The sequence below is a fragment of the Phascolarctos cinereus genome, unplaced genomic scaffold (genome assembly GCF_003287225.1).
Source record: "Phascolarctos cinereus isolate Bilbo 61053 unplaced genomic scaffold, phaCin_HiC Scaffold_4;HRSCAF=312, whole genome shotgun sequence".
Taxonomy (NCBI): Eukaryota; Metazoa; Chordata; class Mammalia; order Diprotodontia; family Phascolarctidae; genus Phascolarctos; species Phascolarctos cinereus.
This window is the reverse complement of record NW_027555847.1, coordinates 95,495,763-95,510,242: the sequence shown is the minus strand read 5'-3', so window position 1 is coordinate 95,510,242 and position 14,480 is coordinate 95,495,763. Positions and strand designations below refer to the sequence as shown.

General features: G+C 47.2%; 2 protein-coding genes across 8 annotated transcripts in view; one reads left to right on the top strand and one right to left on the bottom strand.

Annotated features, from left to right (window-relative positions):
* The window catches only part of SHISA5 (shisa family member 5), a 60,010-nt gene that overhangs the window by 9,375 nt on the left and 36,155 nt on the right, over positions 1-14,480 (bottom strand). For 4 of the 7 annotated variants that reach the window (XM_020999232.2, XM_078152469.1, XM_020999220.2 and 1 more), the window contains 3 exons: positions 7,593-7,708; positions 5,515-5,724; positions 3,358-5,049 (listed from right to left, as the gene is read on the bottom strand). In XM_020999232.2, the coding sequence (XP_020854891.2) occupies positions 4,959-5,049; positions 5,515-5,724; positions 7,593-7,708 (417 nt within the window). In that variant the 3' untranslated portion in view covers positions 3,358-4,958. Of the gene's footprint in view, positions 1-3,357; positions 5,050-5,514; positions 5,725-7,592; positions 7,709-14,480 lie in introns of those variants that run through there. The other 3 variants (XM_078152466.1, XM_078152470.1, XM_078152468.1) reach the window with 2 other exon arrangements.
* TREX1 (three prime repair exonuclease 1) lies at positions 184-2,841 on the top strand. Its single transcript, XM_020999219.2, has 2 exons — positions 184-740; positions 1,666-2,841. The coding sequence occupies exon 2, from the start codon at positions 1,670-1,672 to the stop codon at positions 2,645-2,647; it is 978 nt and encodes a 325-aa protein (XP_020854878.1). The 5' UTR covers positions 184-740; positions 1,666-1,669; the 3' UTR covers positions 2,648-2,841.

The window sequence follows — 14,480 nt, the reverse complement described above, 5'->3', positions numbered from 1 at the left end:
AGAAAGAGCACACCAGGGCCCCAGAAAAGTTGATGTTCCAGTTAAACACCTGTGTACTCCAAGAGGATGTGGAATCACCTTCCTTCTGCGTCCACCACAACCATCCCCCTCCCACCCTCCACCCCACATATAAATGCACTGCCCTTTAGAGCTCTGGTGGGAAACCACCGTAACTCCTAAGTGGGTCCCACCTTGATTTCCTGGAATCCCCATGGGAAGCCAGCACTAGAATGGATGCCAGTTCTCTGGTGCCCTGGACAGATGCTGGGAACGCTGCCAGTCATCACGCTGAGGCACTGCACCAATCTTTCCCCAACAGAACAACGCTGTGCCCGAGGCATTCCTGGGAGATGAGGTTCATGCCAGGTTCGGGCAGTCAAAGGGCCCAGGAGAACAGTCTCGTTCCACTAGGCTCTGGGCGTCAAGGCCTCAGGACAGGTCCTGCCATCCCAGAGCCCCCACATTCTTTCTAAGTCGGAGGAAGGCGGCTGTCGGGGAAGACCCGGCTGGCCCGGGCAGCTCTCGCTCTCCGAGTGCCCTCCAGATGACAGACAGCCCTGGATGGGAGGACGGGCAGAGGGCATGCCTGCGCCCCTCCCTGGGAGCTGGAAGGCGGAGCGGGGGCGGGGCTTGGTCCCAGCTGGAGGGTGCGCTTTCGTTTCCCTAAAATCGAGCCTGGAGAATTTCCCCTAAGTCCCGAGCCTGCCCGTAGCGCCCAGCCCGCTCCTCCGATCCGGCCGGTAAGTAGAGAACGGACCCCGCAAGCACATCCCGGGGAGGGGACCCCAGAGAGGCTCCAGGTCTGAAACCCTGCCCATGCCGGCGTGGGGAGGAGGAGCCCGGGCAATGCCGCAGCCCGTGCAGACTCTTCCGCGACTCTGCTGCACAGCCCAGCCATCGGGGAGGGCGCGAGGTGTCTCCAGAAGACCCTTCCAGCCCTAAAGCCCCCGGGCTTCTGGGCTTACCCGGCTCCAGAACCCTACCCCCCCCCCCAGCTGGCCACCGGCCCCGCTTGGAGCCGAAACCACGCCCAGCAATCCGGGCCTCGGGCTGAGTCAGCCTCCCACCCCCGCCCTGGCTCAGGGGCCCACTGACTCCCAGGGCCCCACTGACTCCCTGGGCCCTCCGACCCACCGCCCTGGGCCTTGTATGCTTCTTACTAGCCTCCCCCCCGCCCCAATCTTCTGCGAAGTCCTCAGACGTAGATCCCTCGGCCCCCTCACCTACACTATGTCGTCCCCCTACCTTCACCCCAAGTCCGTGAGCTTCAGACTCCACTGCCTCCCTTCACCTGTACTCAGTGTGTCCCCCTCTCCAAACCCGTGAGCCTTAAACAGTTCTATCTTCACCCCATCCCCCCCATGCTAGATCCATGAATTTCAGACTCCAGTGCGGCTCTCCACCTACACTTACTGTTATAGTAACCTCCACCCTGTCTATGAGCTTCAGACCCCACTGTCTCCCTCCACATTCACCATGTTCCTCAAATTCGGGTCTATATGCTTCAAACCGCGCAGCTCCTCGCCCCCTCTTCGCCCCCAGATCCATGAGGGGCATATATATATATATATATATACATACCATATATATGCCTGCATCCCACGACCCCAGCTCCCTGAGTTTCAAGCCTCTCTATCCGTTTCCCTTCACTCACTATCTTCCTAGGTCCATGGGTTTGGAAGCTGCCTCCCGTAGGCCCATGGAGACACTTGTCTTCATGGATCTAGAAGCCACAGGACTGCCATTCTCTCAGCCAAAGGTCACGGAACTGTGCCTGGTGGCCATCCACAGACATGCCCTGGAGGGGCCCCAACCTGCACCTCCAACAGGGGGCCCTTCCCAGGTGCCGCTGCCACCCCGGGTGGCGGACAAGCTCTGCGTGTGTGTGGCACCAGGAAAGGCTTGTAGCTCTGCAGCCAGCAATCTCACTGGTCTGAACACAGCCATGCTGACAGCCTACCGAAGGCGAGGTTTTGACTCTGGTCTCGTTGACCTACTCCAGGCCTTCCTTCAGCGGCAGCCACCTCCTGTCTGTCTTGTGGCCCACAATGGAGACCGCTTTGACTTCCCCCTGTTGCAAGCTGAGCTGAGCTGGGCTAGGCATGGCACAGATGCCCTAAGTGGTGTCTTCTGTGTGGACAGCATCTCGGCCCTGAGAGCCCTGGACCACTCCAGCCCACCTCGTGAATGTAGCCAAAGGAAGAGCTACAGTTTGGGTAATGTCTACACCCGCCTATATGGCCAGGCCCCACCAGACACCCACACAGCTGAGGGTGATGTCCTTGCTCTGGTCAGCATCTGCCAGGCGAGGCCTCAGCCACTGCTGCACTGGATTGACACTCATGCCAGATCCTTCAGTAGCATCAAACCCATGTATGAAGCAGGAGCTGTGACTGACCAGGGAGCTGCCTGTGATACAAAGACGAAGACTGAACGCCAGAAGCTGCGGACAGCCACCAAGTTAGCCACGTCAGGGGATACCAGCCCAGCTGGCAGGAGGAGAAGATGTAGACCAGAGGCTCCCTCCCACTCTAGGAGCATCCCTAGGGCCTCGAATTTGAACACATCCCACCTGCTGGCAATACTGGGCCCCCTGGTCATCTTAACTGTGGCAGTAGCTCTGTACTGGGTACCTTGGTCATTTTAACCATGTCATTCACATTGTCCTGAGTACCCCTTGATCTCATTGAGACTTTGGATGGGGGGAGGGGGGGATCAACTGGTATTGTCAGGTCCTCCAAGGGAGGGGCTCGTGGATATATTGTAAAACAAACTTATAAATAAAAATTTTAACATTGGCCTAGACTCCCACTATGGGAGCCTAAGGGGTCTGATCCAACAGCTCTTCTGGCCTCTGTCTTTGCTGTACCCCCACCTTCAAAAGCTTTTTGGGAGAAGATGACCAATTAGACACCCTTCCAGACTAGGCAGACTTGGACAATTGTTTTTAGTAAATCTAAAGAGGGAAGCGAGAAGGATCTGGTTACCTACGCTGGGCCAAGACCAAAGCCCTCCCACCAGTTGTCATACACAGGGCTCAACAAGGGAGACATGAGACAAAGTGGGGAGAAAACTTCTATACCTTAGCCCCAGTCTGAAGGGAGGACATCTGGCCTCAGAGCCCCCAGTCTGAAGGCAGAAAGAAACTGGCTTTCAGAGATCTCTTGATCTTAAGGGGGAAAATTACAGGGACCCCCAGATCTAATCTGACCACAGAGCTACAGTCTGGAAATCCACAATCATCCCTCAGAGAGGCCCCCCAATCTAAGCTGACCAACCTAATACCATTCCCAATAACTGGGACCCAGAAGCTCCTTTAAATCCACCACCACCTCCAGAGTTACTGAAGAAGAGTCATTTTCAAATCCATAGGTTTATTACAAATAAGAGCTTGGCCCAAACAGGAACAGGCCCCTTCACAGAACACACAGAGGCAACTGGTTACAAATGAGAGAATGAGAGTTACCAAAGGATGAGACCAGAAAAGTCCTGTGCTCTGAAACCAAATGCCCATCCCCCTCCTAGACAGGACCCAGCCAATCCACGATCAGCCTTCAGTGCCATTCCATCTAACCCCTTTCCTTTTGGGTTTTGGAAGAGGAAGGATAGGATTAACTGAAGAGGAGGAGGGGACCCAAGCTAGGTTATAGTATTTTGAAGCTAGAAGGGACCCCTTAAAAGGGACCCTCATCTCAATCCATTTCCCTCCAATTATAGAAGAATAGAGAGGGAATCTGGTTGGCCCCCTCTCCTCTGTGGCACCATCCCCTTCTGTTTCTTCCCTATCCATCCTGCACCCCACCCACCATGGGCAAGTCTGAGCATATGCTACTTGCACCTTAAATGTCATCAAAATCTCTTGCCCCCGAAAACAAACAGGTCCCATCCCAACGGCTACCAGCCCTGGGATAAGTTTAAAAAATACTAAGAGAGAACGTGGGTTGACAAACCTGAGTCTGGATGTCCTTCCTGATGAGAGAATGAATGGGAAAAAGCAGCTCAGCAAACAGAACTGAGATAAACCTAGCACCCATCTTATCTCCCTTCTCTGACAGAGGAAGGGGCAACATTTCTATCTACCTTCTTCAGCCAAATGCTGGCCAGATCTGTTTAATGACTAAAACAAACAATTCAGACCTCAGATGCAAGAGGATCCTTCCCGAATCCCAGAACACAGATAGACGCACACTCCTGGCTGACTCCAGGTTCCTCTCAGCAGCCAGGAGGGTGAAGTCCCCATCTAATCCTCTTTCCACATGGAAACTGGATGGAGAGGGAGAGCTGGGGCCCCGGCAGGGACCCTGAGATGGAAGGAGCTGAGGCCCCTAGGAGCAGAGAGTGAATTATGCTGCATCTGACAATGTCTCTTGGCCAGAACAGAGCGGATGAGAATTTTAAACAAACACCCTGAAGCTGACCTGGTCAGAGAGCCAAAGCCACTGACCACTTGATGTTGCTGCTGTCCTCTCTAAACTGATCAGCAGGGCACTATGGAGGATGTGAGTTCTGTGAGGCCTTCAGGAACCAGCACCAGGACAGGGGGCCTCTTCTGATCTTCAGGTCAAGGTCGGCAACTCATGGCACGGTGAAGAGCCGTGTGCTGACATGAGTGTTTTCATCTATTCCTTTTAACATGTGTCTGTCTCCCAAATGTCCTCCAAACACTGCCCTAACTAATGCTGGTTTCACAAGCTTCTTCCTTTTTTTCTGTGATTTGGCAAAAATCACACCAACTTATTTTCAAGAATTATCTGAGGAAAGTTTTAGGAAGTGTCGTTTCACTGTCTCTCATCCCGGCCCATATATTGTGGGGAAACAGAATGTTACAAGTACAACATACAGCTTGCATTTACTTGGGAGAAGAGAAGACGACACAGACACACATTCCCACATGCTCAAACACACAGTGATAGGCAGGAAGAGGAGGAAAAGGGGCGGGGGGCCTTCAGGGGCACAGCTCAGAAGCAACTCAATAGGCAGTCTTTGGAGGCTCCATGTATGCAGGGTTGTATGGAGGTTGGCTGATTGGGTATGGCGCTCCAGCACCTGCTGAGGAACAGGACCCCCCCCCCAGATTAGTCACAATCACATCCCCCAAGTCCAGATTCCTCCATCACAGCCAGTATAAATTTTAAAAAATCAGATATGTCTCTTAAGAAATATTGGTTATTATTTCCCATTACCCATGTGCAATTAGCAAAGGGCTAAGTAGTTTGGTGTGTCAGGGACCAGAGGGACAATGACACTGATCAGGGTCTTGGGATAAAAGGGGAAGTGGTGCCAAGGTAGTATTCCCAAACAAAGCCCCTGAACTTCAAAGGGAACAATGTTTAAAAAAAAAAAAGGTGAGGGGAATAGAATGGGGTAGTAGAGAATGATTCCTATGAATAGGATCCCAGAGGTCAAAAAATGCCACTTGGGAAAGTCACTGTGGCTGGAAGGGTCCAGGCTCTGAAATGGAGGGGAGGGGAAATGTGGAAGGATAAGGTGCACCCTTAATCTGGCTGTACTCACCAGACTGAGTCTCGTGGTAGGCAGGAGGTCCAGTAGGCTGGGCAGGGTAGGGTGGTGGGTACTGCGTTGGATAAGGCGCAACTGGCATCCCAGGCTGGACAGGCATAGGTTGGTAGCCTTGGTACATGGCCCCAGGGTAACCAGGTGGCACACCTTGCTGCTGTGGGTATGCAGAGTGGACCACAGTAGTCGACGTGGTTGTCACCACAGCTGCAAACAGAACACAGAGTAAGGCTCCTTCTTTCTTGTATTAGCTAAAGTCTAAGTCTCCCAAGACCTTCCCTATCTGTCCCAAGGTCTTCATGAAAGAGCCCATTTTTTAGGGCAGGGCCCGAGCCTGACTCATAATATTTCCCCAACACACACACACACACATACACACACACACACACACACACACACACACACACACACACACACACACACACACACACACACACCCCCCACCACTACCACCAAGTCTCAAATATGCATACAAACTCTTGTCACTGAGATGAGTAGAGAAACTATATGCAGAAATTAACAAAGCCACATACAAACACGGGCCCACAGACACAGACATGCTCACAGGACATACAGAGTTGCTCCTCTCTTTCCAACCCTATCCTGGGGCTGCTGGAAAAACTGAGTGATTCCCAGTGATTCCTGAAAATCAGGTTACAGGCCTGAGAAAATGTCAAGCTTCCTAGTTCTGTTCCACAACCAGACGCTGAAAAGGCTAATGTTGTTTGTCATAAATTAAATCATGTGGTACAGTAAGAAAGAGTAGGAAGCAGGACAGGACACAGCAGGCCCTGAACAGGGGACAGGGATGGGCAAGGAGATACTGATGAGCACAGAATGCCTCACAGCTGGCCAAAACTCAGGACAAAGAAGTGGGCATAAGAAGGGGACAGAGCAAGGTGAAGAGATAGGCCAACAGATGGACACAGAGGTGGGCAGAACACAACAGAGAGTGACATAAGACAAAGAAGGGAATACAGAAACAGATAAGCATGGGAGGGGGAGAGCGAGGGCATAGAACACGTATGCACGGTGTACTAATCTAAGTCATCCAGGGGTATGAGAAGTCTAGGCAGCTAGATGCTGAAGTGGATAGAGGAAGGACCTGAGTTCAAATCTGGCCTCAAACACTCACTAGCTGTGTGACCCAGGGCAAGTCATCTAACCCTGTTTGCCTCAGCTTCCTCATCTGTAAAATGAGAAGGAAATGACAAACCACTCCAGTATCTTTGCCATGAAAACTGCAAATGCAGTCACGAAGAGTCAAGACACATGGTCCTAACCAAGTATCAGTGCCCAATAGACTATCTAACATACATGCGCACGTATGTGCACACACATGCGCATGCACACTCACTCACACACACACACTCACACTCACACACACAATGAATCTTTTGGCTAATGTTAGGTCAGAGGGTGAAGGAAAGAGGAATGTTAAATGGAAACAGGGAAAGGAAAATGAAAGGAATGGATCCAGGAAAACATAATGAAACTAGTCTGTCTATTCTTGGCAGATGCCTAGATCATAATGCTGTACACACAGTCAGATACGGTTCCTGTATAAGGACGGTGTTATTATTTAACTGTTTTTTTTTGTTATTATCATTTTAAACAGAAAAGGGTTCAGTTTGATTGGAGAAACACATTTACACAAATAATTATAATGTAAAAACAAAAAACTTATCTTTTTTTTTAATGAGGAAGGGATGGGGAAATGGGATGGAGTTAGGGGTAGAGAGAATTGATGCAGTGGGGAAGAGGTAGGCAGGTAGAAATGGTAAAGGGTGGAAAGGTAAGAGAGAAATTAAAGTTATGGGGGACATGAATGGATTTGGAGGTAGGGAAAATGGTTGGGGTGGAAGACATAAGGGTCTGGTGAAATGTATAGGGGACAAGGACATGAATGGGAAAAGAGAATGGATGATAGAAACAGAGGTTGGACAAGGGACAGCAATCAGGACTGGGAAGGGACACACTGGAGGATGGGGAAGGAATGGAATTCCAAAAGACTGAATCTGTAGGGATAAGAAAAAGGTGAAAGAAAAAGGAGGAGAGACTAAGGCTAAACTCACGTCTGGGCCTTCGGCACATCTTGTACAAACAGCAGCAGGAACACGTTAAACAGAGGATGATGGTGACCACAATGAGCACAAAGATGGTTGCTCCAATGCCCACGAATGTCCCGAAACTGAGGGGAAAAATCAAAAGGAAGACTAACTTATGGACTTGATCTCTTAGGACTTGCAATTACCCTGCGCATAGTTCTCCCCCAATCATCTGATCATGACCCAAAGATACCCAGTACAGAGAATACCTACAGTATTGGGGCCCACAAGACTTATTAGGCAGCAAGTATACCCACAGTGCAGTAACCAGCTATGCCTATTCCATCCATTCATTCCACCATTTCTGACCACAGAAACTTCTATTTTCTCTGCTTTCCAACAGCCTTTATACCAAATACCACTAATCTAATACCTGCCACAAATTGCTCCACTGTCTCCTACAGACTGTGAGTTCCCCGAAGGCAGGGCCTGGGTCTGATCCTCCCACAGAGGGAGGGGTGAGCGCTATATTTAGTCCAGAGAAAAAGAGAAAGCACTGAACCGGGAGGGTTAAGTCCAGAATAAAATATTTAGCCTCTTGAGTCTCATTAATGAAAGGAGAGTTGGAGGTGGGGTTCCCCCAAATATGAGGGCTGAAGAAAGCATTTTATCCAGCTGTCAAATAATGTAAGAGTCTAAGGAAGGAAAGACAAGAACACAAATAACTGATGCAAGGAACAATGTGATTAGAGCAAAACGGATACTCAGGTCAAATGCTCTAAGAAATCTTTAGAAGATACTGTTCAGCTGGGAGCTAGGACTCAGGAAGGCTTCCAGGTTGGAAGGAACCCCTAGAGATGCATTCAGGAGGCCTCTTCAGAGCATGCCCCCTCCCCCCAAGTTATGATATGTACATTATATCTTTCAAAAAAATACAGGGTTGAGGGGCAGCTAGGTGGCACAGTGCATAGCGCACCAGCCCTGGATTCAGGAGGACCTGAGTTCAAATCCAGCCTCAGACACATAACACTTACTAGCTGTATGACCCTGGGCAAGCTTAATTTAAAATTTAATTTTTTTCAACATTCATTTTTATGAGATTGAGTTCCAAATTATTCTCCCTCCCTCCCCTCTCCCCAGGACTGCAAGCAATCTGATATAGATTATACATGTGCAATCATGTTAAATATATTTCCACATTAGTCATGTTGTGAAAGAAACAGAATAAAAGGCGGAAAACCATGAGAAAGAAAAAAAAAGTGAAAACAGTATGCTTTGGTCTGTGTTCAGACTCCCTAGTTCTTTCTCTGGATGTGGAGAGCATTTTCCAACATGAGTCTTTTGGAATTGTGTGGGGTTACACAGCTAGTATGCATCCAAGGTTGGGGTTCAACTCAGGTCTCCTGAGTCCAGGTCCAGTGCTCTAGCCACTGGGCCCCCTAACTGCTTCTGGGTGGCCTGGCAGCTAATAGGTGTTTAATGAATGTTTATCCCCTTTGCTTCCCTTTTCCCTAGAATGAAAATGGACAGTTTGGCTGGGCTGCGCCAAACCATGAGGAATTTTGAAAACCAAAATAAGAAATTTGTACTTTAACAATCAGGAGCCTCTGATTATGTTAGGAAAATGATTTGGGCAAGTGACATGCAGGGCAAGTCATCTGGAAAGGAGGGAGGATGAAGTCGGGGAGACCAATTAGGAGGCTAGTGTAATAGCCCAGGGGAGAGGTTATGAGGCCCTGAACCAGGGGGTGGCAATATGAGAAGAGAAGGGACATGTTTCCTAAGATAATGTGGAGATAGAATTGACAGGACTTGGCAACAGACTGGATGGGGGGAGGGTTGTTAAGTGAGAATGTGATTCCAAGATTAGGAGACAAAGTGACCATTAACAGAGACAGACAAGTCAGGGGGAAGATGAGTTCACTTTGAGGAATGTTGGATTTGAGGTTGCTGATGGAGCTAGAACCAGGACCAGGGACAAGCGCTAAGAATAGAGGAGAGGAGAGGATGTAACTCAATAGATTAGGGAATTTTCTGCATAAAAAGTGACTACAAAAGCTACACAGGTAGACTTAATCAACAAGGAAAAGAGTGCAGCGAGAGGATGTACTTGCTAAAGGCCTTAGAGAATGGTCTCCAAAGTGGGCAATCAATCAATCCATCAGGTCATGGGATGAAAAAGTAAAACTTGTTAACACTTATTTTCATTCTAAAAACAAGAAATGAATTAAGCTTTACTAATATTGACTATATGTGCTGATGCTGACATCAGCATTAGGCTCTCTCTCATACACACACACACACACACACACACACACACAACACACACACACACACACACACACACAACCACCGGCCATGTAGAGTCTGCAGGGCATCCTAAGGAAAGAGCAGGCATGCACACAGTGCACAGAGGCTTACTGTGGCATGCTCATTCATCCCATTCATTCATCCAATGGAAGATCATACTAATAATGTGAGCACAAGCTGACAAAAGAGAACACAGCAGAGCTGACACATCTTACCAGCCTCTTATCAGCCACAAGGATGATCTAATCAACTCCCACAAGGTCAGCCAAAAGAAATTTCTAAGTATCACGAAGCTTATTTGAAAGATGGATTTATATACACTATCATTAATGATGAACTCCCCTCCAAAGTCAATGTTGTACCATGAGACATTCATTAATGGCAGCATGAAGACATTTAAAGTCAGCTTTTATTTCAGAAAACAGTATCTGTGTCCCCTAGAAAAACTCTCATACGTGCACACTTAGAAAACCTGGGAACATAATCTGTTTAACAATCTTCAGCATTTCAATAGGTTTTGAACGCATTCGTTAAAAATCTAAAAATTCAACACCTTTCTATCAGTTTGCAGGAAGTGATTGATATTTATGCCCACAACCTTTGAAACACAACTTTCTCCACATGTTTACTCTGTTAATATAACCTCTTTTACCCTCCCACTTGATGCATAACCTCTAGATACACTCCTTTAAAGCCTTAAAACATACATCCTATTCTAGATACTCTTCCCAACCCTTTCCTGGCCCAACTGTCTCTACCTGTTGGCCTCTTTTTTCTCACCTCTCATTCATTTCTCAAGCCTTTGCAATCTTTGCTTATGGCCTCCTAACTCAGAAACCAGCTTTTAGACTTGGCAATTATTAGATGGTTCTCTCCAATGTTACCAATCATCTTTCAGTGGCCAAATCCACAAACCAGTTTCTCAGTCCATCTTACTCTTGACCTCTCTGCAGCATTTGATACTATGTGAGTTCCCTCACTCCTAGAAATCGTCCCCTTTCTCTGGGTTTTCGTGACATTGCTTTCTCCTAATTCTCCTCCTTCCTAGAAGATTCCTCTGCAAGATAATCATGCTTATAAGAGGTGTAACTGTAAATCTACCTCCTGTAGGTTCAACTATTATAATAATAATGATAGCAGCTAACATTACAAAGCACACTAACATTTATATAGGCACTGTGCTAAGTGCTTTACAATTATTAGCTCATTTGATCTTCAGAACAACCCTTAGGAGGTAGGTGCTATTATTAACCCTTTTTTACAGTTGAGGAAACTGAGGTAAACAGGTACAACAACTAGCCCGGGGTCATCCAGCTAGAAAGTGTCCAAGGCTGGATTTGAATTTGGGTCTTCGCAATTCTAGGCCCAGCACTCTATCCACTGTGGCACCTAGCCACCCCTACATTTCCAGCTCCGAGTGTGTCTCTTGAACTCTAGTCCCACACATCATTGATGGGGTGCTTGTGCTTGGACCCCAATTTCTCCCTAGCCTCAGAAACACTGTCTCTGGCAGTTTTACCCCCAGCCCAAGGACAACGTACCTAGCAATTACTCATGAGCAGGCCCCAGTAAGCCACTACCCTTATCTCTCTCCTCGGTGCAGTTACAAACAGAATCTGAAGGCATTATTAGTTTGAACGGGCTTTGCACTGGGTCACAAAGATATACTTACCCACTGGACTATCTATACTACTGCCCTACCTCATTATCTACTTCCTGGACTACTCATTATCTGTATTCTAGACCTCAGACACATGCATACTTCCTACATCTATCCTGTCAAACAAGACATTGACTGGTGACAGACTGAACAACTCTCAGTTACCCCTGACCTCTAATTAACTTAGTGACATAGCAGGCCTACCACACCTCCCCATAATCATCTCAAACTCAACATGTCCAAAGCAGAACTCATCATCTTCCCCTCAACCCCCAATATCTTTGTTAGGGGTATCACCATCCTCCCAGGCACCTACGAGCACAATTTTACAATCATCCTTCACCCCTCAGTCTCTCTCTCCCATATCGAATCAGTTGAAAAATCTCGTCAATGCTACCTCCACAGCACCTCCTGCACCTGTTCCCTTCTTCCTCTTCACACCAGAACCACGTTGGTGGAAGCCCTCACAACCTCTTGCCTGAATTATTGCAATAGCCTCCTAACTTGTCTCCTTGCCTCCAGTCTTTCCCCTGTCCAATCATCCTCAGCAGAGCTGCCAAAATAATCTTTCTGACCATGTTGCGTCCTCTACCCTAAAACCTTCAGTGGCTCCCTCTTGTGTCTAAGATAAAATACAAACTCGTTTGGTCCTCTACAGTCTGGCTCTGGTCTGTCTCTGCAGGCTTATGGCATACCAGTGGTTTTGCATGGAGTAAGTTCTTCAATTCTTGCTGACTTGACTTCATTCTCCTTCATGAGATCTTCCTGCCATGCAACCTTCCAACCAGATCTCCTACTCTATCCCTGAAGCTGTGCTGAGTGGTGAGAGCTTGCTAGCTCTGGCCAATCCTAGCCACCCCACCAGATCTCCCTCTCACCTTCCATGCTGCTGCCCCTCCCCATGGTAAATCCATGCACACAGTCCACATCCTCCCATCCCCTGCTTCCCTGGACATACCCCATATATCCCACACAAGGATCCTTCAGATGCAGCCTATGACATACCATCTAACTGTCTACCTAGCATCCTGCAGCCGCTATAGGTCTGTCCCAGACTCCAGCTAGGAATGTTGCTGGTCCTCAAAGTGAGGGTCCATTTCATCAGCTTATTTCCAGAAGTCCTGCCCTGCAGAGCTTCTGCTCTTCTATTTACTACCTGGTGAGCTACAGCATAACTGGGCTAGAGGATATGGGTGTGGGTATGGGAGAATTTCTGGGATTAAGATGGGATGTCTTCTGATCAAGTTCTTTTCTTTTTGAAAAAATTTTAAATAAAATGAAACAAAATTAATTTCTAAAAATTAACCCCAATCTGCCTTTTCTATTTCTTCCCTCTCCCCACTGAAAAAGAAAAAAAACAAAAGCCCTTGTAACAAATATAGTCAAGCAAAAGTAACTCCTACACTGGTCATGGCCTAATATAACACAATATAATATAATATACACATATATGTGTATATGTATATGCATATATATGTAATACGTGTATTGTTAAAAATTATTTCTCTTGGTAATCTCTGTCTTGGAGACTCAGAGTTCCACCCTGCCAGCCTTCTGTCCAAAGTTGTTCAGAAGGACATCTCTGATAATGAGATAGCATTGAATCTTGGTCAAACTCCAACCCAGGCCTGAATTGATTTTATCCTATTAAGGTTTGGGTGAAGACAGACTTCCAAGACTGGGGGTAGTATTCCCTTTGGGCGATACTGGCCCCCGTGGACTGTAATCTAAGGCACATACTCAAGACTGTTCTTCTTTCCAGAGTGGAAATGTAAACTTCTTCAGAATAGAGATTATCTCATTCTTTGTCTATATATCCCCAGAACCTAATATAGTGTCTGGCATATAATAGGTGCTAAATAAATGCTAGTTCAATGGCCAATCTGGAAATATTTTGCCCAACTTCATGGCCAATGGGTATTGTATTTCTTGCCTTCTCAATGGGTGGAGGAGGGGTGGAGAGGAGAGAATTCAGAAATAAAAATAAAATAGAACTTCCAAAGATAAATAAGTGCTCATGGGTGGATTGTGCCTGAATATGATTGACTAGAAAGAGGTTACTTCCAAAGAATCATAATTTTCTTAGTTTTGACCTTACCTACTTTCCCCACCCCAATCTCTACCCTGTCAGGGGTTTTCTCAGATTTGTGTTTACCAAGAATCATGAAGTCAGCTCAGTTTTATTAACTGTGGGAAGCTCTCCCCCGGAGAACTCATAAACATGAACAGAACAGAACAGAACAAAAATTCTGACCACCCTAGGATTTGGAGTTTTGAAGACCTAGACTGAAATCCTAGTTCCATTGCCTTGGGCACATCCTCTCTCTCTGGTGCCTCAGCTGCCACTATCGTTAAGGTAGAGGAAGACAGGACTATCCAGCTGACATTCCATGTCTCTGTTTTTTCAACTTTAAAATGAGGAGGTATGAGTAGAACATCTCTAAATCTATGACGCTCTTATGTTTCATTTTTCCATCTCTTGATACTATGAACTCAGAATCCCTTAGTTCCTTATGAACTTAGAATACCTGCCATTTCTGCATTTCTCTTTTGTAAAATAATAAATGTTATAGGTAGCTTTGGTCTTTACATTACTTTAATTTCCATTTCCCCAGCAATGGTAGTGAGAACCCAACATACCACTGTGGGTCCCCTTGGTTTGTGTCAGGTACAGGAAGGCCCACAGGAACTATGTACTACTGCTTTAAAAAAAAGCATGTGAACAGGCTGAATTTGGGGGGTGGGGGTATCAACCTACAGCTGATCAGGTGGAAGGTGGGGCTAGCTGGTGCACTCCTCTTTCATGGTTTGAAGTTTTGCTATTATAAAATCTGGATTAAAGAAAAACAAAGTCAGAACTGGCTTTGTCTTTAGTTTTGGAGAGAACTGAGTAGGATAATTTGTTGTCAATCCCTTTTAGGACTGGTTTTTATTTTCAACTGGTT